Below are 26,914 nucleotides of genomic sequence, written 5' to 3'. Positions count from 1 at the left end.
CTACTCCTAAATGGGAATTGATGCAGACGTAGACTGACAGCCCACATTGTTGTCTTCTTCTTCCTTCCAAGTATTAGGCCTCTCATTCTGTTGACGTCTTATCGAGAAGTTCTCATGCTATCTATCCCTTGGTTGACCTAGTGATCTTACACCATTGGGGTGGTAGTATAGCATGAATTTTGGGGCCCTCTATGAGCTCATTTGTTGTAGATGTTTTCTCCAATTGTTTTGGAGATTCCGAGTATAATGCAGGTTGAGTTCTATTTGTGATTTAATTTGGTGTATCCAGCCATTCCTCTCAAAAATTTCATTTCACAGTCTGCTAGACTTTTCACATATTTTGTCTTTTGCGGTACGATCGTGGTACAAACAAAGATTGTAAATAGTTTGTTGTTATTTTTGTAAGTTGTCAGAAGCTTAAAACCTGACACCTACCACAGGCTCAAGGTTCTAATAGAAATTGTGATAGTACAAGTGGAAAACATCAATAAAATGAAGCAATTCTTTGGACTGCAAATGTGCTAAAGTAAATCATTGATGACAGTTACAGCAATCATAGCAAGAAGGCTGAAAGCATTTCTGTAGATTTAAATCTCCTGATGAAATTATTTACTGATTTGTGAAGATATAACAGGTAATACTCACCTCAACATTCATGTTGGAGAGAGCATGGTAGCCCTCAGTAGGACGTACAATTCGTACAGAAAACTTCGCCTTAAAGCCTGGCTCATCAAAGCATGGGAATGCTTGCCTGGCATATGTTGGCTGGAACTTAGAAGTGGCAATATTCCTGCAACAACAAAATAATATTTAAAAATCATATTAACTGATTGTGCTTCCTAAATTTTCTTTTTTTAAATTCTAATAACTTAATACTGTATCTTTTGCAGTTAAACAGGGAAAAATCATCTATTTGCCAATTACGGTAGAGAGAGATATTTGTATTCATCAAAAATCAGCAGTATGAAAAAATATTATGTGAAAAAGGTGATTGCCCTATCAAAGACATTGGAATTCTCACACTCAACTGCCAGTACCTCTGCTCTATAATAATATTTATTGTTAGTAATAATAGTTAATTTCACTTGAATCATGATTTATGCTATACACGAATAAATTCCTGGTAAGCTGCGTGTCCTTATCTAGTGTTCAGGATGAGTTGTTATTAGGGTTCCAGGCACACAACGGTATGGTCAACAGCACTCCGACACAGTTCAATTCCATATCACTGTAGGAGAATTAAGCAGACATTATACCATTTAAATCAGTATAACAACAAAAAGTATGCTACTAAAGTTAAGTAAAGGTTAGTTTGAACACCACAGTGCTTACTAGCCTTAGTCCTATTAGAAGTGGTGTGCCATTGCCTTCATCTGACAGGTGAGCTGACTTAACCGGTTAGTTATAGGAGGAACCTACAGTTCAATGTGAACTCCACACCACAGTGCGACTGACCTGGCATTTTTTACATTAATAAGTCACTGCCTGAGTTGAAAAAAATTATGACAGGAAAAATATACTAAAACCTTCTTAGAATGAACCCTGAACCTCTTGATTTGTATCCTGCCAAAAAGTGAGGGCATGTAAAAGGTGAAAGTATCATAAATAGTATAAAAGCTGTGTAGATATTCTGTGAAATATTGGTTTAATTCCTCTGTGATGCAGCACCTAGCCTACACAGTCTCATATAGGTAAGTGAGCAGCAGGAAGAGGGGGTGCTGTTCCTCTGACTATTTTATCTTCAACATACCTCACAGCTTGTATGTTTCTGTTGCTCTTTCCATTCACATGGAATGTTGTGCAGACTCATTCAGTTCGTATTGGAGGTTGTTAGCATCGCTAATCCACTGAGCTCGAACTGTTGATGTATGTAGCACAGCATTCAGTCAGTGTAGTCAGTTTCTTGAACACTTCGCTTCATGTCCTAATTTGCTGCTACATGTCCAGTGCACTTCTACATCCAGAAAAGCAATTGCTTTGTTATTTTTTACTCCTGATGTGAAATGTTCGTTTTTATGCAAGCTATTGAGGTGCTGATGAAATCTGCATAGTTCTGCTTCCTCATGTGGCCATATGACGAACTCGTCATCCACATACTTCAGCTAACGAAGTGGGCATAGCAGTGTGGAACTTACAGCTGTCTGTTTCGGGCTGCTGCGTCCACCCTGTTGGCTGAGGTACGTGGACAATAAATTTATCATGTAGCCTTACTGGGAAGCAGAACTATGCTTAATAATAGAAAGCAATCCAGACTGTAATAAATTATGTATTTTAAATTTTGGTAACTGGTTTCAGTCCAGATGACCATCATCAGATCACAGGCTCTAAAATGGGTGACATTTATAATTTATTTTACTATTAAAATATTACATATGATTTGTGTGCTCCTCAATGATACCAAAAAATATGTAGATTTCTCATCAGCATCTCACTGGCTCAGATAAAAACATACAGTTTATGATAGAAATAGAAAATAATGGAGCAAACCCTTTTCTGGACCTAGCAATGTACAGAACGTCTAGCAGCAAAATTAGGACACCAAGTGTACAGGAAACCAAGACACACCAACAGATGTCTGCCTGCGGAGTTGCACCACCATCCACCACAAAAGAACACCATGTCAGGCAAGGCCCTGTGTTGCTTAGGCCGCAAGATCTGAGATGTGTTGCCCAGGAAGGATTCTTCTCATGAAGGATGCTTTCCACACTGCAGGCATCTATGAACTTCAATGCAAATGTGACAAATTCTACATTGGTGAAACCAGCAGACTGGTTAGCACTCATCAATGAACGCCACATGTGGCTGGACCAACACAACAAATCAACTGTGGCTGAACACCACCAGGTCAGTGGCTAAACTATTAATTTTCAAGAAATAAGTGTGCTTGCTCAGCAGCGAAAAATAAGGGAGGCTACTGAAATAATTAAAATGCCCTAATAGCATGAACAGAGAGGATGGCTACAAAATACTGATGGCCTACCTGCCAGTGATCCCAGAGCAGCAAACAGCGTTTGTTAGCCATTCATCAGCAACACATCCCAGAATCAATGCTATTAACATGCAGCCATGAGAGAACCAAATATTACCCCTGGATACAAGCTGCTGATTCGTTATTGCCTACTAATCTCCTGTCAGAGTAGCACAAGCATTACTCTACCATACAGCTCCATAGCAATTTTCACTTCAAAATGTTCAATGGCGCCGTAGAGTGTGACACTGGTGTTCACCTGACAACTGAAACAAGTGGCATACAGGGGAAGACTATCACCAGAATCATTATATTGGCTTCCAATGTGCTTTTAAGAAACCATCTATTAATGTAATCTTTTTTACATCTTTTACTCATTGTTCAAACACATATAACCTTTGGCTGAAGAGCGGTTGTTTTATCTTCTGTCAGCCCACCCATTTTGTGGGGGAAAACAAATCGAATCCAGCAGTTTGTCACCTAGATGAGGACCACTTCCAAGATGGTCAAAATGTCAGTATTTTACTTATTTTTAGTGTTTCATTCAAATTGGCACTGGCTGTGTACGTCTATGACTTATATTATCAATATATACTTCTTTTCATTTCTTTTACTCATGAGCACAGAAAGAATTTACATTTGTTATTAGTTTTGGCGTCTGCCCCCGGTAGCTGAGTGGTCAGTGCGACAGAATGTCAATCCTAAGGGCCTGGGTTCTATTCCCGGCTGGGCTGGAGATTTTCTCCGCTCAGGGACTGGGTGTTGTGTTGTCCTAATCATTATTATTTCATCCCCATCAGTGCGCAGGTTGCCGAAGTGGCGTCAAATCGAAAGACTTGCACCAGGCGAACGGTCTACCCGACTGGAGGCCCTAGTCACACGACATTATTATTAGTTTTGGCCACACAAATCAACACTATGGATTCCAAATAATGGGAACATCATCATTTGTAAATTAATTAAAAGATGTATAGGCTTGTTTACTAAGAAGGATTGCTTGTTTGACTTAATCCCATGATAAATGCATTGACATTCATCTGACTAAGTTTTAATTGCCCCTGATCAATTTTAGATTTTTGTAAGTCCACGACATTCCTCTTCATTTTTACATCATTTCCCATTTAATTATTTGAAATGCATCTGGAACTTTACATATTATTGAGTCAGTGGAAACTAATGATTGTCTCTCTTTCAGTATTACTATGTACACTCCTGGAAACTGAAATAAGAACACCGTGAATTCATTGTCCCAGGAAGGGGAAACTTTATTGACACATTCCTGGGGTCAGATACATCACATGATCACACTGACAGAACCACAGGTACATAAACACAGGCAACAGAGCATGCACAATGTCGGCACTAGTACAGTGTATATCCACCTTTCGCAGCAATGCAGGCTGCTATTCTCCCATGGAGACGATCGTAGAGATGCTGGATGTAGTCCTGTGGAATGGCTTGCCATGCCATTTCCACCTGGCACCTCAGTTGGACCAGCGTTCGTGCTGGACGTGCAGACCGCGTGAGACGACGCTTCATCCAGTCCCAAACATGCTCAATGGGGGACAGATCCGGAGATCTTGCTGGCCAGGGTAGTTGACTTACACCTTCTAGAGCACGTTGGGTGGCACGGGATACATGCGGACGTGCATTGTCCTGTTGGAACAGCAAGTTCCCTTGCCGGTCTAGGAATGGTAGAACGATGGGTTCGATGACGGTTTGGATGTACCGTGCACTATTCATTGTCCCCTCGATGATCACCAGTGGTGTACGGCCAGTGTAGGAGATCGCTCCCCACACCATGATGCCGGGTGTTGGCCCTGTGTGCCTCGGTCGTATGCAGTCCTGAATGTGGCGCTCACCTGCACGGAGCCCAACACGCATACGACCATCATTGGCACCAAGGCAGAAGCGACTCTCATCGCTGAAGACGACACGTCTCCATTCATCCCTCCATTCACGCCTGTCGCGACACCACTGGAGGCGGGCTGCACGATGTTGGGGCGTGAGCGGAAGACGGCGTAACGGTGTGCGGGACCGTAGCCCAGCTTCATGGAGACGGTTGCGAATGGTCCTCGCCGATACCCCAGGAGCAACAGTGTCCCTAATTTGCTGGGAAGTGGCGGTGCGGTCCCTACGGCACTGCGTAGGATCCTACGGTCTTGGCGTGCATCCGTGCGTCGCTGCGGTCTGGTCCCAGGTCGACGGGCACGTGCACCTTCCGCTGACCACTGGCGACAACATCGATGTACTGTGGAGACCTCACGCCCCACGTGTTGAGCAATTCGGCGGTACGTCCACCCGGCCTCCCGCATGCCCACTATACGCCCTCGCTCAAAGTCCGTCAACTGCACATACGGTTCACGTCCACACTGTCGCGGCATGCTACCAGTGTTAAAGACTGCGATGGAGCTCCGTATGCCACGGCAAACTGGCTGACACTGACGGCGGCGGTGCACAAATGCTGCGCAGCTAGCGCCATTCGACGGCCAACACCGCGGTTCCTGGTGTGTCCGCTGTGCCGTGCGTGTGATCATTGCTTGTACAGCCCTCTCGCAGTGTCCGGAGCAAGTATGGTGGGTCTGACACACCGGTGTCAATGTGTTCTTTTTTCCATTTCCAGGAGTGTAGTTTGCAAAGCCACAATGGTCTTGTGTAAGCTAGCTAGCAACTCTGTAGAGTAATATATGGGAACAGCCAACTTCCTTTTCAGGACAGAAATAGTAATGATCAAGATGACATGGATGTTTCTTTCAATATTTTACCTCTAAACATGAAGATTAAATAATTACATTGTATTACAAATTAAAATTTCAGTAAACTACAGAACATTTAATTCTGTACAGGCATCTATAGTCTGGGAAAACCATTACAGTATTTCATTTGCAGTATGAATGCACAACAACAAATTTTGAAGATTAGTAAATCATCATAGAAAAGTTATATCATTGTTGTAATGGTGACATACTGTACGTACATGCTAAGCAGCTCTCACTGTGGTTGCCAACAGAAATTTCAGACTTGATTGAAGTTGAATGACATTGAGTGGTACTGACTAAATGCCACTAAGGAACAACATCAACTAGCAGAGAATAGTTTGTTTATTATGTCTGTCCTTGAAAGCTGGAGTTGCACACGACATTAATGATCGTTGAAATGTTATGTGTAACCAAGTTAAAAAACATCTTATTTACTGAAATGTTTGATGCACTAACAAACAGCTGCCTGCTCGCTAAAACTGGCAAGCAATCAATACCAGTTGAAGTTTTTCAATTTGTGATGATACAGCACCTTCAAAGCTACATTGCAGAGTGTCTTCTCAGAGTGTATATATAGTACTTGTCCCATTCATGTACCTAGGCAATAAGAATTAATATGCATTTCATACACTAGTACCTCCTGGTGTTCTCCTTGGAGGAATGTCACTTGAAAAGAAAACAATGTGTTACTTACCTTAGCAGATTCATTGAAATTCATCTCAGCAGCAACTTTGGCTCTCCATATCTTGCTTTTTCAGCATTTATACGACAGGCCCTTCATATAGATCATCAAGGCAGTCTCACATTTTCATTGCAATCACATATTTTTTAACTTTTATCTCTTCGTTATAGGCTACATATGACAAATGATGTAGCAAAATCAGAAGTAAATTAAGTATCGCGCAGGACAGCATTCTACAGCCAGACAAATAATAGTCATCCATAAATAAAGTACTGGTATTGTTTTAGTGATTGGGTATTTATTATAGAGTAATAATTTACATTTTGCAAAATTGTGTATGTCTGTTGCATGTGTGTATAACGTGACCACACATCTGTACAATGAAAACTGTTAACAAATGGATTAGAAATAAATAAACAAATAAAAACAAAAAATAACACATAACTGTACATCATGTACGGAGTCATGGAGGCAATTGGTAATGTGAGAAAGGCATAATATTCGTGTGGAAAATTTCATTATACTGTTGCATACTTTTGACAGTCTGAGAATGAAAAGAATGATATTTTGTTCCTGGAGAATGTGAATGATTAAATAGTTCAACGATTTATTTTGTTTTGACATAGTATCAAAACGCTTGAAAACATTACGTGATACTCAATGCTTTGTCATGTGGAAATACACGCAGGGCTTGGTTTAATGAAAACGTCTGGAGAGGTTTGTATTTCCCATGCTTATGTACTTTTAACCACTGACGAACCATTTACCTTCATTTTATTATTACAAATAGTAGTGGCTTTTATGTGCTAGTTATGACATCACTCATTTCGTCCCACTCCACGTCCATGTTCGTTTCAAATCTCCAGTGAGAGCATCTCAAATCTTTTTTTTGAATGATCGTAATCTTCATACGAGATAATCTACGTCACTTGCTAGCACTAGTCGCCAACCATCAAACGCGAAGTTCAACAGGCTGCCACAACAAGCCATAGTTCCTCGTGCGAGTGCAGCAACACTGAAGCGTTCGTGTGCCCGAAAGAGCTTGAACATAAGCGCATCATGTGACTGGTCATGGAAGACGCGCGAAGTTGCCCTGCTGAGCCCAGTTTTAATCGTCAATGAGGAATAAAAGAGAAAATACAAGAAGCAAAACCTATTTACGTTTACAGATGTTTACGGTGAGGCAGCCATGGTTTGTACAGTTCAGGAAATCAAGGAAAATAATATCGGCGTATTAAGACACATCCTGCTGTCATTGTGACGACGTAACAAGGGGTGATGAAAATCACATCCTCCCTCAGTGCAAGCGCAGCGAGCAAAACAGTCAAATGTTTAGAACAGCTCTTGACCCTGCCCGCTTTGCACTATCCAAATTCTTGGAGATTAATCAGCGGTGCGTATGACCACAGCCAGGATTGTTGCACAAGAAGACATAAAAATATATACCGGTAAGGGCCTACGGGCGATGAATTAAATTAAAGGACTCAATCAAATAGTTTTAGAGCAAACAAGTGGTTAACTATCATTTTATGTCTAGTAGTACAACTGTATACTTCCAACCTGACGCCAAACTAAAGAATGTGTACAGGGCCAGGTTTATATAGGGAAGCACTCCTGAAATGGACTTGTTGGCGCCCCTCCTCACACTCGTTTGTTTTTGACTTCCGGCAATTTTATTCAAGCATTTTTGTTGCCTACAAAATTAAGATTCCGTATTAGAATAAATGTAATCAACAATGGAATTCCTTAAAAGAAACATATCATATACCCCGCATTAAAAGTTGTTTTTCTTCCTACAGATTACAATCATTTTCATGCTATGAAAAGTAAAAACGTAACGCGGCAGGGTAAGGAACCATTTTGACCTAACGTGACGTCCGGTTTTGGATGGGCAGCGGCTACGCAGGAGGAAAACGCAATAGCTATTTTCAGCTTAGAATAAAAACGAAACAAATAAATCCTATGAGTTTTTTTCGGAACAAGGAAAAAACAAGTAAACGTATTTCGATGTGAAATCATGAATATAAAAATGAATTTCGAAAGTTAGAATCATACCAAGGAACTTAACGTTTTTAACGCCATTTCTGCATAAATACCAACAAGAATGCCGCTTCCACAACAAACGCGCTACTACAAATGTCGCCACACGTCACTGCCATCAACGTTTTCATTAAATGGTGTAACAACCTCGGAAACCAACGTCTTTGCTACCCATGCTGTGATTCAAATGTACATTTTTACCCACAGAAAAACATTCGCCAAATCTGTTTTGCCAATTTCCTTTTTTCATTTAATAACTCGTTTCTTATTTTATGCAATGCTTAGCTTTTCATGCCGCTCATATGGTCGGATAGACTACACTTTTGAAAAGAATAATAGTCATCACGCAATGTGACAACCGACAACAAAAGAAATGTCAGCGTGTCACGAATGTATGCGAAACAAAACTACACAGCTGTTGCATCCAGCGACGTTAACATTTCCCTACCAACTGAACTCAACAATGACCCTAACGCTACCTTAGTGACAGTGCTACTGGCTTGCATCCAGCGACGATAACATTTCCCCACCAACTGAACTCAACAATGTGCCTAACGCTACCTTAGTGACAGTGCTAGTGGCTTGCTTTCCACGTTTTCAAATTACATGCCATTTTTTTCCGTGTATGACCGAGTCTAGCAATAATACAAACAGCGATCGAGCTCTCTCAGCGCCCTAGGCCCGGGCCTACCTGCCCAGTGCGTAAATCCAGCCCTGAATGTGTGCTTTAGACTGTAAGTATGCTGAAAGTCAAATGTTACTTTTATGTATTAGTACAGCCTTTTATCTTGTGATGACTTACGAATACGTATGTTAGAAGCTAATAACAAACAAATAAAAAATAAAAATACTTGTTTTGTAAAACATAAAAAAATCTATCCTACTGCTTCCATGGCCGAACGGATTTAGAGTAGGATTAATAAACTTGTTTTAAAAGTAGATTATGCGTTCGTCGTAACTCTATAAAAAGTAAAGTTTTTTCTCAAATTTTGATTTTGTTAATGTCTACAGGTGCGAGGGGCACCAGGTGGATGAAAGCCCATGTTACACGAGCGAATTTTTGATCACGATCGATTACGCGTATTGGATGCGCGTCGCGTGTCCGCGTGTAAATTAGCCGCCAACCAAGTCTTTACTGGGCCAGTAAGGTCACTGATCAGCTAACTGTTCGGAGCGCAGAATTCCAAATTCCTGAGAATACTGTATGCTGCACACAGTACATGCAGGGAGGTAGAGGCTTCTGATGTCGTCTGCTAACGCCGCAACATGATAAAAAAAAAAAAAAAAAAAAAAGATTCCAGCCGTGAAAACTCACGCTGCAGTAATGGATTTTGCGCTTTTGTAGCTTCCTTATCTATATTTTATTGTTTGCTTTGCTTCCGTGACACATTTCGAAGATTGCACGGTAACTGTATATTTTTCCTTTTAGTGTTTTCTCACAAGAGAGACTAAGTACCTGAAAGCAAATCGTGGTTTAGGTTTTACAATACTTGGTCAAAGAAAAAGCCAATACAGTGCTTAAATAATAATGTAAACAGATAAACTTTTCCAATGAAAATTTTTCAACAGTGAAAAAGTCAAATATACTGAACGAGAAAAATAATATTCGATGTTATTTGGCTCTCAGAAAACAAGAAACAAAGGATAAAGTAACAAGGCGCTACTTATGGTTGGTTGGTTAATTTACAGGAGTGGAGCAAACAGTGAGGTCATCGGTCCCATAGGATTAGGTAAGGATGGGGAAGAAGTCAGCTGTCCCCTTTCAAAGGAACCATCGCGGCATTTGCCTGAAGCGACTTTGCGAAATCACGGAAAACCGAAATCAGGATGGTCGGACGCGGGTTTTCAACCGTGGTCCTCCCGAGTCTAGTGTGATAACCACTGAGCCGCCTCGCTCGTTAGTGAATTATGTGTGATGTGTTTGTATATATATATATTTATGGAGCAAATAACTGCGTGTATTCCGAAATGATTAAACAATATTTTTCCTATTTTTTCATTTCTCAGCAACGTGGAGAATTTCCCATACTACCTTTGTTAGGAACTTTCACTATGAATTTTGCTGTTGTTGTCAAAGACTTTACTGTTATGGTTAGTTCCTTAGTTGTGTTATTATGTTTCGACTTTCACCTTTCGGGTATGAAACTGTGCAGCCGAGAGCTCCCATAACACAAGCAAACTTGGCGCCGGCGTTTAAATAAATGCCATCCATGACTGGCGAGACTCAGTAAAGGCATAATGCAGCAAGGTCGATGCAGTAGACTCACTTGTCACGAAGAGTCGATTGAAACGAGGAAGTCGCACGTGTAAAGCGCCTTTTACACCCGCGACTTTCTTGTCTCAATCGACTACTCGTGACAACTGAGTCTACTGCACCTACCATGCCGTTTTATTCCTGTACTGAATCTAAATTGTCATGGATGGTCGTTTTCATTAGAGCCAAAATTGCTTGTGTTGGGAGAGGTGTCTTTTTTGCAGTTTGGCACCTCAACCGCGAAAATGAGGTTATTAGGGGCAATCCATTTAACGACAAAGCCAAAATATAGTAACAGTACCAGAGTGTAGGAACAAGCAATGGTAATGTAGGTTATTAAGGAACAAAGCAAAATTCACAGCGGATGTTCTCGGTAAAGGCTGTATTATGGTAAATTCTCCACATTCCTGAGAACCGAAAGAATATAAAAAGTACGTTCAAACGATCAAAACATGTAGATCTGTTTGGTCAAGAAAATATACAGGGTGTCTCAAACCTTTTGGGTGAAATTGAAACAGGTGATAGTGGATCCACAACCAACTATCTAACTACAGAAATAATGAATAGAAATGCGTGTTTATGCTTTAGGTGTACACAGCATACACCGCATAACAACAGCATAGCTTACAGTAATGGTTCAAAGTGACGACTGCCAGCCTCAATGCATGCATGGTAACGGCGCACTAAGTTCTCCGCACTCACTCAAAGATCCCTGGTGTCTGTTGTACCAGGACAGATACAGCTTGGACCCTAGCTAGAAGGTTTTCATCCGTTTCTAAGCAGTTTCCTGCATCAGCGTCTTGACGTAACCCCAGAGGAAAAAATCCGGAGGCATGAGATCCGGCGATCGCTCTGGTCGTGGGACAGGATCTCCCTTTCCAATCCAACGATGAGGTGACGTGTTGTTCAGGCGCTCGCAGACATTAGCATCGAAGCGGGCAGGCCATTGTCGTGTTGAAACCACGTCCCTTCGCGGACAAGAAGGGGTAGAGTCTCTAGGAACTTTGGCACCACATCTTGCAGGAGCACTGAAGCTGGCGATCTCACTTTGAACAAGAACTTTGGCACCACATCTCGCAGGAGCACTGAAGCTGGCGACCTCACTTTGAACTATTACTATGAGTTACACTTTTGTTATGCAGTGCACGCTATGTATGTCCATAATACAATAAATATGCATTTCCTACCATTGGTTCCCTACTTCAAGATAATCGGTTGTGGACCCACTATAAACTGTTTCAATTTGACCCACAAAGTTTCAGACACCCTGTATACTTACAATCTCATCATACAATATATATTTTGAAGACAGTATTTTATTTTCTTTCTAAATGCCACATTAACATTGAAAATTATTTTTCATGTGAAATACATGTGATTGTTTCACTGTTGAAGCAATTTTTTTTTTCAAAAAATGTTTATCTATTTACGTTCTTATTCGCGCATAGTTCAGGCTTTTCTTTGGCCAGGTATTATGAAACCTAAACACCTCTTTGCTTTCAGGTATGTGGTCTCTTTGTAGAACAGCACTAGTGGAAAAAATATCAAGCCCTTATGTAACCTTTGCAATGTGTCACAAAAACAAAAGAAACGATAAGACAAACTCTTCATTGTGGTTGATCTGTCAATCCTCAGTCGCTATTGTCGCAGAAGAAGCTGACAAGGGAACCTCCCCATCGCACCCCCCTCAGATTTAGTTATAAGTTGGCACAGTGGATAGGCCTTGATAAACTGAACACAGATCAATTGAGAAAACAGGAAGAAGTTGTGTGGAACTGTGAAAAAATAAGCAAAATATACAAACTGAGTAGTCCATGGGCCACATAAGCAACATCATGGAAGAAGTGTGCTTAGAAGCGCCGTGGTCCCGCGGTAGCGTGAGCAGCTGCTGAACGAGAGATCCTTAGTTCAAGTGTTCCCTCGACTGAAAATTTTACTTTCTTTATTTTTGCATAGTTATTATCTGTCCGTTCGTTCATTGACATCTCTGTTCACTGTAATAAGTTTAGTGTCTGTGTTTTGCGACCGCACTGCAAAACCGTGCGATTAGTAGACGAAAGGACGTGCCTCTCCAATGGGAACAGAAAACATTTGATCGTAAGGTCATAGGTCAACCGATTCCTCCACAGGAAAACACATCTGATATATTCTATACGACGCTGGTGACGGCATGTGCGTCACATGACAGGAATATGTTGTCGACCCACCTAACTTGTACACTTGGCGAATGGGTAAAAAGATTCTTCTACCTTGCCCGATTTAGGTTTTCTTGTGGATAAGAGTTTGTCACATAAACTGAAAATAAAAAATTAAAATTTACACTTGATGGAAGATTTGAACCTAGGACCTTTCGTTGCGCAGCTGCTCACGTTACCACGAGACCACGGCGCTCCTACGTTCCTATCGTCCTTATTGTTGCTTATCTTCCATTGAACTACTCAGTTTGTATATTTTGCTTATTTTTTCACAGTTCTACACAACTTCTTCCTGTTTTCTCAATTGATCTGTGTTCAGTTTTTCAAGGCCTATCCACTGTGCCAACTTATAACTAAATCTGAGGGGGGTGCGATGGGGAGGTTCCCTTGTGAGTAGCATCGTGGTGTAGTGGTTATGATAGTAAAATGTTGCACAGAGGGTCGTGAGTTCAAAGTCACGTGTACTGTACAATTTTAATTTCTATATTCGGTTCGAGTACATTCTAGAAGTATCCATAAATGTCAGGGATCAATGTATTGGAATGTTCTGTAGCTGTATATATACTGTGTGTGTTCTGGCCGGAGGCAGTTCGCTCCGCGCTCTTGTATGTGCAAGTGCTGAATAAACCTTCGTTAAGTGAAGTTAGTGTTCGTCACTCACCTAATTACACCTTCTTGTACGTGACATTATTCTGGTGGGGTGCCGGATATTGGAACTTGTGACAGGGTGCATTATCGACGATACAGTGGCTCCCATCAGGCCACGACAAAGCCGCTGTTTACGTGGCGAGAAACATGAGTTCGAGCCGTATTCAATAGATCGCAATCTATCGGAGACAGAAGAAGAAGAGGACGTTACGATGACAGCAACTGTGTGCCACCACATGAGACATCCTTCCGAGTTCTCTGGTGACGATGGCCAAGATTCAAACGAGTGGCTGAAGGTATATGAGCGTAAAGCCAAATTTAACAAATGGGATGACACCGTGTGTTTGGCTAACGCATTTTTCTACTTGGAGGGCACTGCCAAGCAATGGTATGAGAACAACGATAAGAAGTTCACAAACTGAGAAGTATTCCAGGCGGAACTGCGCAAGTATTTCGGCGACACACAACGACAGAAGTGCAAGGCTGAAGATAAATTAAAGTGCTGGGCACAACGTCCACGAGAAACTACAGCATCCTACATTCAAGACGTCTTTGAACCGTGTAAAATAGTGGATCCTAGAATGAAGGAGGAACATAAGGGTGCACATCTCATGAAGGGTGTTGCTGAGGACCTGTATCAAGCCCTACTCTTGAAGGAGGTTTCGACAGCAGACGACTTCATAAAATGAAGTGACACTATTAATATTATACTAATAAATTTCAGGTCATAACCATTTGTTACAACTGAATAAAGATGATACTTGTTTTGGCAGTTGTGTTTTGCCTTAATTTATTATGGCATCACCAGAGGCCTGATGTACAAACACATTTTCATTTGTATGTATCACTTTCAACTTACATATTCCGCTATCAAAGATGTAAGTTACAGACAGTTCTCACCTAGGCACGTTTTGTTTAATATATCAATAAACACAGTAAAATTAAATGAATGTGGAACTAAAGGTGTGCAGATGAGAACGGTTTGTACCTAATATGTACAATGGTAGAATATGTAAGTTGAAAGTGATGCTCACAAATGAAAATGTGTATGTGTTTCAGGCCACTGATAATGCCCTAAAAATGAGGCAAAACGCGTCAGGAAAGGCATTTTTTCCTTTTTTTAAACGTTTGCACAGCTAATTCAGTAGGATGAAACTGAGCCAATCTCCATGGTCATGGAACGAGTCAGTACATAATCTGCAGCCGGCTCTTAGACATGCCCTCGGGTGCACGCGTGAGTAGCGCGACCACCGACCAGGCTTCAGGACGCTGCACGGGCGCCAGCCAACCTAATCGCGGAGTTTATGTGGACTCCTCGCAGCGCTAATTGCTAGCCTTCGTTATTGTGTTCGTTTATGACGAACTACTTGGACTTGCAGAACTTGAGACAAGTAAAACAACGTTACATACATATTTGTATACCTCTAATTAGTTTGCTCTCTGTCTCGGCACCTACCTATTCCTTGGCAACCACAACCGGACCGACCCAACAACAATAAAGATTAAAAAGATATAACATCGATTAGTAATACATCAATGAGTGTGGCGAAAATTACGAAGGGTATTCAGTAGGTAATATAACACTTTCACCATAAAAATGCAAACAAACTTCTCCTTCTCTATGACAACGCAAGGCCTGCACACCTGAGTGGGACTCACAAAACTTCATTGGACTGTTCTTTCTCATCCAGCCCACAGCACGGATCTCGCACCTTCCACCTTCCATATGTTTGGCCCAATTAAAGATGCTTTCCACGGGAAGCAGTGCGTGGATGATGGGGAGCTTATAGGTACAGCAGGACGTTGGGTCCTACGTCGCCCAGTAGTGTGGTACGACCCAGTCATATAGGCACACAGTAAGGTGGTACAAGATCGTTGCATCGAACGGAGATTATGTTGAAAATTAGGGTTCTGTAGACAAAAGCGCGGGGTATAATATGGTGCATCGGAACCTTGTATAAAACCAACCTGCCTTCAGAGCAAAAGTTTTGAATTTCCTAAGGAACACCTTACGTGCTGGTACTGCGAACGGCTGAAAGCAAGGGGAAACTACAGCCGTAATTTTTCCCGAGGGCATGCAGCTTTACTGTATGATTAAATGATGATGGCGTCCTCTTGGGTAAAATATTCCGGAGGTAAAGGTTGCAGTAGGTACTGGGAGATGAAGAGGTTTGCACGGGATAGAGTAGCATGGAGAGCTGCATCAAACCAGTCTCAGGACTTAAGACCACAACAACAACAACAACAAGGAACACCTCTCGTGGTTGACTTCTGTTGTTAGCAGACGACGTGACGGTCCCTTATTTCTGCATATACGCAGTTTTCAGCATATTACACTCCTGGAAATTGAAATAAGAACACCGTGATTTCATTGTCCCAGGAAGGGGAAACTTTATTGACACATTCCTGGGGTCAGATACATCACATGATCACACTGACAGAACCACAGGCACATAGACACAGGCAACAGAGCATGCACAATGTCGGCACTAGTACAGTGTATATCCACCTTTCGCAGCAATGCAGGCTGCTATTCTCCCATGGAGACGATCGTAGAGATGCTGGATGTAGTCCTGTGGAACGGCTTGCCATGCCATTTCCACCTGGCGCCTCAGTTGGACCAGCGTTCGTGCTGGACGTGCAGACTGCGTGAGACGACGCTTCATCCAGTCCCAAACATGCTCAACGGGGGACAGATCCGGAGATCTTGCTGGCCAGGGTAGTTGACTTACACCTTCTAGAGCACGTTGGGTGGTACGGGATACATGCGGACGTGCATTGTCCTGTTGGAACAGCACGTTCCCTTGCCGGTCTAGGAATGGTAGAACGATGGGTTCGATGACGGTTTGGATGTACCGTGCACTATTCAGTGTCCCCTCGACGATCACCAGTGGTGTACGGCCAGTGTAGGAGATCGCTCCCCACACCATGATGCCGGGTGTTGGCCCTGTGTGCCTCGGTCGTATGCAGTCCTGATTGTGGCGCTCACCTGCACGGCGCCAAACACGCATACGGCCATCATTGGCACCAAGGCAGAAGCGACTCTCATCGCTGAAGACGACACGTCTCCATTCGTCCCTCCATTCACGCCTGTCGCGACACCACTGGAGGCGGGCTGCACGATGTTGGGGCGTGAGCGGAAGACGGCCTAACGGTGTGCGGGACCGTAGCCCAGCTTCATGGAGACGGTTGCGAATGGTCCTCGCCGATACCCCAGGAGCAACAGTGTCCCTAATTTGCTGGGAAGTGGCGGTGCGGTCCCCTACGGCACTGCGTAGGATCCTACGGTCTTGGCGTGCATCCGTGCGTCGCTGCGGTCCGGTCCCAGGTCGACGGGCACGTGCACCTTCCGCCGACCACTGGCGACAACATCGATGTACTGTGGAGACCTCACGCCCCACGTGTTGAGCAATTCGGCGGTACGTCCACCCGGCCTCCCGCATGCCCACTATACGCCCTCGCTCAAAGTCCGTCAACTGCACATACGGTTCACGTCCACGCTGTCGCGGCATGCTACCAGTGTTAAAGACTGCGATGGAGCTCCGTATGCCACGGCAAACTGGCTGACACTGACGGCGGCGGTGCACAAATGCTGCGCAGCTAGCGCCATTCGACGGCCAACACCGCGGTTCCTGGTGTGTCCGCTGTGCCGTGCGTGTGATCATTGCTTGTACAGCCCTCTCGCAGTGTCCGGAGCAAGTATGGTGGGTCTGACACACCGGTGCCAATGTGTTCTTTTTTCCATTTCCAGGAGTGTATTTTACAACTCTATACTCGGCACAGCGAAACGATCATTGACGTCACTGACCAATTCGCGACGTACTGGCGGCTTATTTATACGGTAGTAAGGTTCTAGGGATCGGAGCGTGCAATGTCAGACCTCTTAATCGGACAGGTAGGTTAGAAAATTTAAAAAGGGAAATGGATAGGTTAAAGTTAGTTATAGCGGGAATTAGTGAAGTTCGATGGCAGAATGAACAGGACTTCTGGTCAGGTGAATACCGGGTCATAAATATAAAATCAAATAGGGGTAATGGATAAGTAGATTTAATAATGAATAACAATATAGAAACACTGGTAAGCTACTATGAACAGCACAGTGAACGCATTATTCTAGGCAAAATAGACGCGAAGTCCACACCCCACCACAATTGTACAAGTTTATATGCTAGGTGTCTCCACAGACGAGGAAGAGACCTCAGGAACTGTATGAAGAGATAAAAGAAAATATTCAGATAGTTAAGGGAGACAAAGGTTTAATAGTCATGAGGAACTGGAATTCGATATTAGGAAAAGGAAGAGAAGGACTAGGGGGTAGGAATGAAAGAGGAAGCCACCTGATAGAATTTTGCACAGAGGATAATTTAATCATAGCTAACAATTGGTTTAAGAACCATGAAAGAAGGCTGTATACGTGAAACAGACCTGTAGACACCGGAAGGTTTCTGGTTGATTATACACACATCAAAAAAAGTTTTGCATCACCCTGGTTCCCAGAACTTCTCAAGATAGACGTTGACTGTGGATTTTGTATCACAGACACAGTCCCTTTGACTGTTCAGAGCTATCACTAAACCCACCCAAATATGTAAACAACCAAACATGAGCAGCGCCTATTAGACAGAGGGGTCCGACAGTCGATCAGTTCCAATCATTCCGCCACGAAGGAGGTACACGGCTCGTGTTTTCTGTAGTTCCACCATGCCTAGATGGCCAATACCGTGGTTCGATCGCGTACGCATTGTTACTTTGTGCCAGGAAGTGCTCTCAACAAGGGAAGTGTCCAGGCGTCTCGGAGTGAACCAAAGCGATGTTGTTCGGACATGGAGGAGATACAGAGAGATAGGAACTGTCGACGACATGCCTCGCTCAGGCCGCCCAAGGGCAGCCGGCACGGTAGCTCAGCGTGTTCGGACAGAAGGCCGATTGCCCTCTGTAATAAAAAAACTGAGTAAAGAAGTGAACGATCAAACTGAACGGATGTCATGTGACGTCCACCCAGGACAAACAGAACCAACAATACCGAACAAAATGCAAAAAAGGGCTACTACTGCAGTTGATGACAGCTACCTATGGATTATGGCTCGGAGGAACCCAGACAGCAACGCCACTATGTTGAATAATGGTTTTCGTGCACCCACAGGACGTCGTGTTGCGACTCAAACTGTGCGAAAATATGCTGCATGATGCGCAGCCTCACTCCCGACGTCCATGGCAAGATCCATCTTTGCAACCACGGCACCATGCAGCGCGGTACAGATGGGTCCAACAACACGCCGAATGGACCACTCAGGATTGGCATCGCGTTCTGTTCACCGATGAATGTCGCATATGCCTTTAACCAGACAATCGTCGGAGCCGTGTCTGGAGGCAACCCTGTCAGGCTGAAGGCCTTAGAGACACTGTCCAGCGAGTGCAGCAAGGTGGAGGTTCCCTGCCTTTTTGGGGTGGCAGTATGTGGGTCCGACGTACGCCGCTGGTGGTCAGGGAAGGGGTCGTAACGGTTGTACGATACATGAATGTCATCCTCCGACCGATAGTGTAACCATATCGGCAATATACTGGCGAGGCATTCATCTTCATGGATGACAATTCGCGCCCCCATCGCGCAAATCTTGTGAATGACTCCCTTCAGAATAACGACATCGCTCGACTGGAGCGGCTAGCATGTTCTCCAGACATAAACCCTATCGACCATGCCTGGGATAGATTGGAAATGGCTGTTTACGGATGACGTGACCCACTAACCACTCTGAGGAATCTACGCCGAATCGCCGTTGAGGAGTGGGACACTGGACCAACAGTACCTTGATGAACTTGTGGGTAGTATGCCACGACGAATACAGACATCCATCAACGCAAGAGGGCGTGCTGCTGGGTATTAGAGGTACGGGTACGTACATCAATCTGGACCACCACCTCTGAAGGTCTCGCTGTATTGTGGTACAACATGCAATGTGTGGTTTTCATGAGCAATAAAAAGGGCGGAAATGATGGTTAATGTTGATCTCTATTCCAATTTTCAGTACAGGTACCGGAACTCACGGAACCGAGGTGATGAAAAACTTTTTTTGATGTGTGTATAATGGTTAGACAGAGATTTCGAAACCAGATTGTAAACTGTAAGACATTTCCAGGGGCAGATGTGGACTCTGATCATAGTTTATTGCTTATGAACGTATATTAAAACTGAAGAAACCGCAAAAAGGTAGGATTTGAAGGAGATGGGACCTGGATAAACTAAAAGAACCAGAGGTTGCACAGAGTTTCAGAGGGAGCATTAGGGATCGATTGACAAGAACAGGGGAAATGAATACAGTAGAAGAAGAATGGGTAGCTTTGAGAGATGAAATAGTGAAGGCAGCAGAGGATCAAGTAGGTAAAAAGACGAGGTCTAGTAGGAATCCTGAGTTATTGAATTAATTATTGAAAAGAGAAAATATAAAAATGCAGTAAATGAAGCAGGCAAAAGGAATTTCGAACGCCTAAAAAATGAGTTGACACGAAGTGCAAAATGGCTAAGCAGGAATGTCTAGAGGGCAAATGTAAGGATTTAGAAGCATATATTAGTGCGGGAAAGATAGATGCCGTCTACAGGAAAATTAAAGAGACCTTTGAAGAAAAGAGAACCACCTGTATGAATTTCACTAACTCAAATGGAAAACCAGTCCTAAGCAATGGAGGGAAGGCAGAAAGGTGGAAAAGGTGGAAGAAGTATATACGGGATCTATATAAGGGAGATGTACTTGAGGGCAATATTATGGAAATGGAAGGGGACGTAGATGAAGATGAAATGCAAGAAGAGTTTGACAGAACACTGAAAGACCTAAGTCGAAACAAGGCCCTGCGAGTAGACAACATTCCGTTAGAACTACTGATAGTCTTGGGAGAGCCAGCCATCCCAAAACTCTTCCATCTCGTGAGCAAGGTGCATGAGACAGGCGAAATAGCCTCAGATTTCTAGAAGAATATAATTATTCCAGTTCCAAAGAAAGCAGATGCTGACATGTGTGAAAATTACCGAACAATCAGTTTGATACGCCACTATCACGAATTCTTTGCGGGAGAATGGAAAAGCTGGTAGATGATGATGTTTGGTTTGTGGGGCGCTCAACTGCGCGGTCATCAGCGCCCGTACACAGTCCAATTTTTACACAATCCAATCTAGTCACTGTCACGAATGATGATGAAATGGTGAGGCCAACACAAACACCCATTCCCCGGGCAAAGAAAATCCCCAACCCGGCCGATAATTGAACCCGGGACCCTGTGATCCACATGCAGCAACGCTAGCCCCTAGACCAAGAGCTGCGGACGAAACTGGTAGATGCCGACCTCGGGGAAGATCAGTTTGGGTTCCGGAGAAACCTAGGAACACGCGAGGCAATACTGACCCTACGTCTTCTCATAGAAACCTACATTTATAGCATTTGTAGACTTAGAGGAAGCTTTTGACAATGTTCACAAAACGAAAAAGAAGTAGTACCCTGTGACTATAATATCAATGCATCACTATTGGAATCAGCCATCTCATACAAATACCTGGGTGTAACATTTTGCAGGGATATAAATGGAATGATGACATAGGTTCAGTCGTGGGTAAAGCAGGTGGTAGACTTCAGTTTATTGGTAGAATACTGGGGCAGTGCAATCAGTCTATAAAAGAGACTGCTTACAAACCACTAGTACGACCCATCCTAGAAATATTGTTCATATGTGTGGGACCCATACCAGATACGACTAACAGGGGATATTGAACTATACAGAAAAGGGCAGCACGAATGCACACAGGTTTGTTTAATCCGTTGGAGAGTTTCACAGAGATACTGAAGGAACTGAAACGGTAGGATCTTGAAGAGAAAGTCTATTAAAAAAGCTTCAAGAACCGGTTTTAAAATGATTACTGTGGGGATATAATACAATCCCCTACGTATCGCTCACACAGGGATCGTGAGGATAAGATTAGAATAATTCCTGCACGCATCGAGGCATTCAAACAATTATTCTTCCCGCGCTCCGTACGTGAATGGGACAGGAAGAAACCCTTATAACTGGTACACCTCACGGTGTTTCGCAGAGCATTGATGTAGATGTAAATGTAGGGCTGGAATACTCTCTTTAAAATGCTAAAGATAGCAGGAGTAAAATACAGGGAGCGAAAGGCTATTTACAATTTTTACAGAAACTAAATGGCAGTTATAAGAGTCGACGGGCATTGCAGTGGTTGAGAAGGGAGTAAGACAGGGTTGCAGTCTATCCCCGATGTTATTTAATCGGTACATTGAGCAAGCAGTAAAGGAAACCAAACAAAAAAAATTTTTTGGAGTAGAAATTAAAATCCAGGGAAAGAAATAAAATATTTGAGGTTTGCCGATGACATTGTAATTCTGTCAGACACAGCAATGCACTTTGAAGAGAAGCTGAACGGAATGGACAATGTCTTGAAGAAAGAATACAAGATGAACATCAACAAAAGAAAAACGAAGATAATGGAATGTAGTCGAATTAAATCGGATGATGCTGATGAAATTAGAGTAGGAAATGAGACACTTAAAGTAGTAAATGAGTTTTTCTATTTGGGAAGCAAAATAACTGGTGATGGTCCAAGTGGGGAGGATATAAAATGTAAACCGGCAACGGCAAGAAAAGCGTTTCTGAAGAAGAGAAATTTGTTAACATCGAGTATGGATTTAAGTGGTAGGAAGTCTTTTCTGAAAGTATTTGCGTGGAGTTTGTGGCACAACCTGACTAGAAGAAGGGATCGGTTGGTAGGACACATTCTGACACACCAAGTGATTACCAATTTAGTACTGGAGGGAAGCGTTGGGAGTAAAACTCGTTGAGGGAGACCAACAGAAGGATGTAGGTTGCAGTAGTTACTCGGAGATGAAGAGGCTTGCACAGGATAGAGCAGCATGGAGAGCTGCGTCAAACCAGTCTTTGGACTGAAGACCACAACGACAAGGTAAGGGACCCTAATATCGTCCCTGCTCCTAATTTCGTTCCCCTGCTAATTTCCGATTTCCAGCGTTGGTATCCAATGTTTAGCTGCGCGCTCGTGCATGACATCATTTCATTATTTTGTTGAGAGATTATGTTGTGCACAGCGTGTTTAGCTTCCGGGCAGGAACGAATTCGCCTTTGTACGTTCAGATAGGTTAGTGCAGCAGTCAAATGAACAGCCTGCTATTCCTAGTGTAAGCACTGGTTTGTGTTCAAATACTGGGCTTTATTTCAGTCGTGTGTTGTACTTTGTGGTGAGTGTTCAGTACAGTCGAAGGTGTGGCCTGTGTAGCTGTAGGGGGCGTTATAATAAATCTGAGGATGTTTGTAATTTCCTCCCCTTGCAATTCCAATTTTCGTCCCGGTGACGAAATTTGAAACTGTTATTAAAAATTGATTTTATTTTCGATTTATAAAGATAATTTTATATTTTTCATATTGGAAAATGCAGTCGGTCAGAAATAGATTCGTTGCACGAAATGCTTGATTTGTTATCACGAAACATGCTCTTCATCTACACATACAGACAAATTCATATCTGACAGATGTTTATAAGGCTGAAAATAACATTAAACATTTTTATTCATTGCCTTCATGTGATTTTATAATAGCGAAAGTCTTTGGCAAGGTTAGAATGGAGAAATACGTTTAAAATAATTGTACTTTGGCAATTTTTATGAGAGACGAAATTACGAACTTTTTTTTTTGTATTTGTACTTATGCAGTGCTAACGTTTGTGTCAAATACTGGTATTAGTATGTTATAACAGTTTAAGTGTAACTTGCTTACAGACAGAGAATGAATTGAGGAGTACATACAGGGTGTTTCAGAAGTGATAGCTATATTCAGGGATATGAAAGGAATGATCATTCGAAAAAAAAAGAAAAAAAAACGGTCAAGTAAACATGGGCTCTAAAACGTATAATTTTAATCGCTATGATGAATTCTTGATCTTCGATACTGTGAAACAAATCTCTTCTACTGCAAGCTCTTTGCTTTCCATATTTTGGGAAGTGGTAGTACGGACCAAAACAAGAAAATAATGTCCAGTAAACATGTCCTACAAAATGCATACTTTAAGAGCTATGAGCACTTGTTCTTCTTCACTAGGCCTACTTTGAAACAAAACTCTCTGATGAACAAGAGAATATAAAATTTAAGGTATGCATTTTAGAGCACTTAATTACTGGACATTATTTCTTGTTTTGGTCCATACTACCACGTCCCTAAATATGGAAAGCAAAGAGCTTGCAGTGGAAGAGATTAGTTTCACAGTATCGAAGATCAAAAATTGTTCATTGTTACTTGACTTTTTTGTTTCGAATTATCATTCCTTTCATATCCCTGAATATTGACCATCACTTCTAAAAAACACCCTGTATAGCAATTTGTGGTCTTTTCTATAACCTTTCAGGACTGACACTGTCCCTAAACTACTAATATTACATGACGCGCGCCCATAACGAGTAGTCGGTTGAAACCGTCGGCACACGGATGGTGCTTTCTAACGTCAGTGTTGAGCGTGCCATGTTCAACGTGTTGCTGAACGCGACTTGTGCATACGGTACTCGTGTCTCAATGTGGTATATGCGATCGCAACGCGGTTCAGCGGCATTTGTCGCCCGTATCTGGCTCGCACTTCACGCTGTTTACGAAATGGACGGGCGTAAGATATCTTCAAATGGCTCTGAGCGCTATGGGACTCAACTGCTGAGGTCATTAGTCCCCCAGAACTTAGAACTAGTTAAACCTAACTAACCTAAGGACATCACAAACATCCATGCCCGAGGCAGGATTCGAACCTGCGGCCGTAGCGGTCTTGCGGTTCCAGACTGCAGCGCCTTTAACCGCACGGCCACTTCGGCCGGCTAAGATATCTTGTTAGCTCTATTACAACGCACATTCGCTCCTTTGTCCATATCCTAGTCATGTTGTTCTGTCTGTAGTGTACATAAATAAAAACTTCAATAGCCATGGACATGTGATATGTTCAAATGTGTGTGAAATCTTATGGGACTTAACCGCTAAGGTCATCAGTCTCTAAGCTTACACACTACTTAACCTAAATTCTCCTAAGGACAAACACATACACCCATGCCCGAGGGAGGACATGTTAAATATCAGTTCCATATACAACCAGTAAGGACATCTGCTTTTGTAAGTTCATTACAAATAGTGTGATACAAATTTACAGTATTTCTCCACGTAATGTAAAAGTTACGTCATCATTCTCACTTTTTAGTAAAATCCTACGACCAGTCTTACTTGAACACTGTTTCTATTCAGCAGGAGAATCTACAACATGTGAAATACAAAACTTAAAACAAGAGAGTGCAAAATGTCTTACTGGAAAAAGTGCAACCTGTCTTGTAATTAAGCCAGTAGAACAAACTTACTCCTCGGAAAGAGCGCCCTTATATTTACATAACTTCGAATATTAAATAATATAATTTTCTTAAACTAATAAGAAAGTATCAGAACCTATTGGAAAACTGAAAGGACGGTAAAAAAATGTTTGGATCCATTGAGACAATACACAGCATCACACCGCTTGATATCTCACAATTACGCGACTCTACTCATTGCGCTCTACCGTCCATAAATGTTCTACGACCACATTTCTCATCTTACAATCTTCTGAAACACTTAATCGTCGATGTTATTAACTGAAATTTAATTATAACAAACCGTTGCAAGAACAATGCATTTCTGACGAATCATTAGTGTGCTCTTGTACTGAAACGGCATACTTTAACAATACGCAAGCTACAATAATTTTTTAACAACCAATATGTCGTTTTATAACAACAATTCATATGGGGTGTTTAAAAAGTCTCTTCGCAGTGGCGTATGATTGTTAGCCGCGCGTGCCGTATGCCGCCGTGAATATACTGACATGACACTCAGTGAAATACAAGGTATTAATTTATTGAATATTCATTTTTACTTACAAATTTTCACATTAAATGTTGAAAGTGTCCCCCCCCCCCCCCCCTGTTGTTGAATACACAATTCAATTCGTCTAATCATGTTTCCAAACACAAGCTGTAACATTTCTTCTGTAACAAAAAGCAGTAAAAGTGGATATTGCAGTTTTCAATTAATCGATGGATTTAGGGCGGTTTTTATAGAGAGTTGCTTTCGCTGCACCCCAGAAGGAAAAGTCAGGTGGTGTTAGATCAGGCATCCGGCCTCTGGTGGCCGAGCGGTTCTAGGCGCTACAGCCTGGAACCGCGCGACCGCAACGGTCGCAGGTTCGAATCCTGCCTCGGGCATGGATGTGTGTGATGTCCTTAAGTTAGTTAGGTTTAAGTACTTCTAAGTTCTAGGGGATCGATGACCTCAGCAGTTAAGTCCCATAGTGCTCAGAGCCATTTTTTTTTTGTTAGGTCAGGCGATCGTGGAAGCCAAAGTCCCTGTGAAATTATGCGATCACCATAAACATCAGCAAGCAGTGACATTGAAACGCGAGCTGTATGCGCGGTTGCACCATCTTGTTGAAAATAACCGTCCAGTATTTCAATTAACACAAGTTCTCCTATGAATGGATACACAATATCACTGCAGTAATGTTGTGCGTTTATTGTTTCGTTGAAAAATATGGGACCCACAATCCGACGTCTAGAAATTGCAATCCAAACTCCTATTTTCACAGAATGGATTTGCAGTACACCAAATACGAGAATTTTGCGAGTTGATGTACCCGGGTAAATGAAACCACGCCTCATCAGTGAAAAACGTTTCATTAAGAACATCCCTTCCATTTTGTTGAACGCAATTTTTAAACCAATGAGAATAATGCAGTCTCTTGCCATGATCAGTATTTTTCAGTTCTTGCACGATTGTCACTTTGTATGGGAAAAGTTCTAATTTTTTCCTTACAGCTGTGTGGGCCGTTCCGACACTAACATCAACTTCCTGGGCGAGTTTTCTTACTGACTTGTTCGGACTCATGGACATTTTATCGGAAATATCGAGTAATTTATCCTCAGACAAAACGCTAGGACGACCACTTCTCGGTGCATCTGTACTCTGAAATTTGTTAATCAAATCTCGAACAGTATCGCGATGTGGGAGTGTTGTCTCCGGGAAAACTGAATTAAATGTTTGATGAACTGAAACTGTGTATTTACCGCCACCTTTGAACACTTGTTCGACTAAAAACACACGTTCTTCAATGGTCAGCATTTTAACAGTGACAAAAACGAACAAAGGAGCTAAACTTACATGTTCACGTCAACACGTAACGACACACACCAACGATACTACTGACGCTGGCTGAGATAAACGAAACAATGGAATATTGGGAGAGTCCACTAGAAGGGAAGTAACCCAGGCAGGCGAACATTCATACGGGCCGGCCGA

At 42.5% G+C, this 26,914-nt stretch overlaps 1 protein-coding gene across 1 annotated transcript in view; it reads right to left on the bottom strand.

Annotated features, from left to right (window-relative positions):
* LOC124593987 (glutamyl aminopeptidase-like) overlaps positions 1-26,914 on the bottom strand; it is a 476,419-nt gene that overhangs the window by 86,739 nt on the left and 362,766 nt on the right. The window contains exon 4 of the mRNA XM_047132339.1: positions 646-790. Within this exon, the coding sequence (XP_046988295.1) occupies positions 646-790 (145 nt within the window). The remainder of the gene's footprint in view (positions 1-645; positions 791-26,914) is intronic.

Source organism: Schistocerca americana, chromosome 2, assembly GCF_021461395.2.
Source record: "Schistocerca americana isolate TAMUIC-IGC-003095 chromosome 2, iqSchAmer2.1, whole genome shotgun sequence".
Taxonomy (NCBI): Eukaryota; Metazoa; Arthropoda; class Insecta; order Orthoptera; family Acrididae; genus Schistocerca; species Schistocerca americana.
The sequence above is the reverse complement of the archived record's forward strand: the minus strand, read 5'-3'. Positions and strand labels throughout refer to the sequence as shown.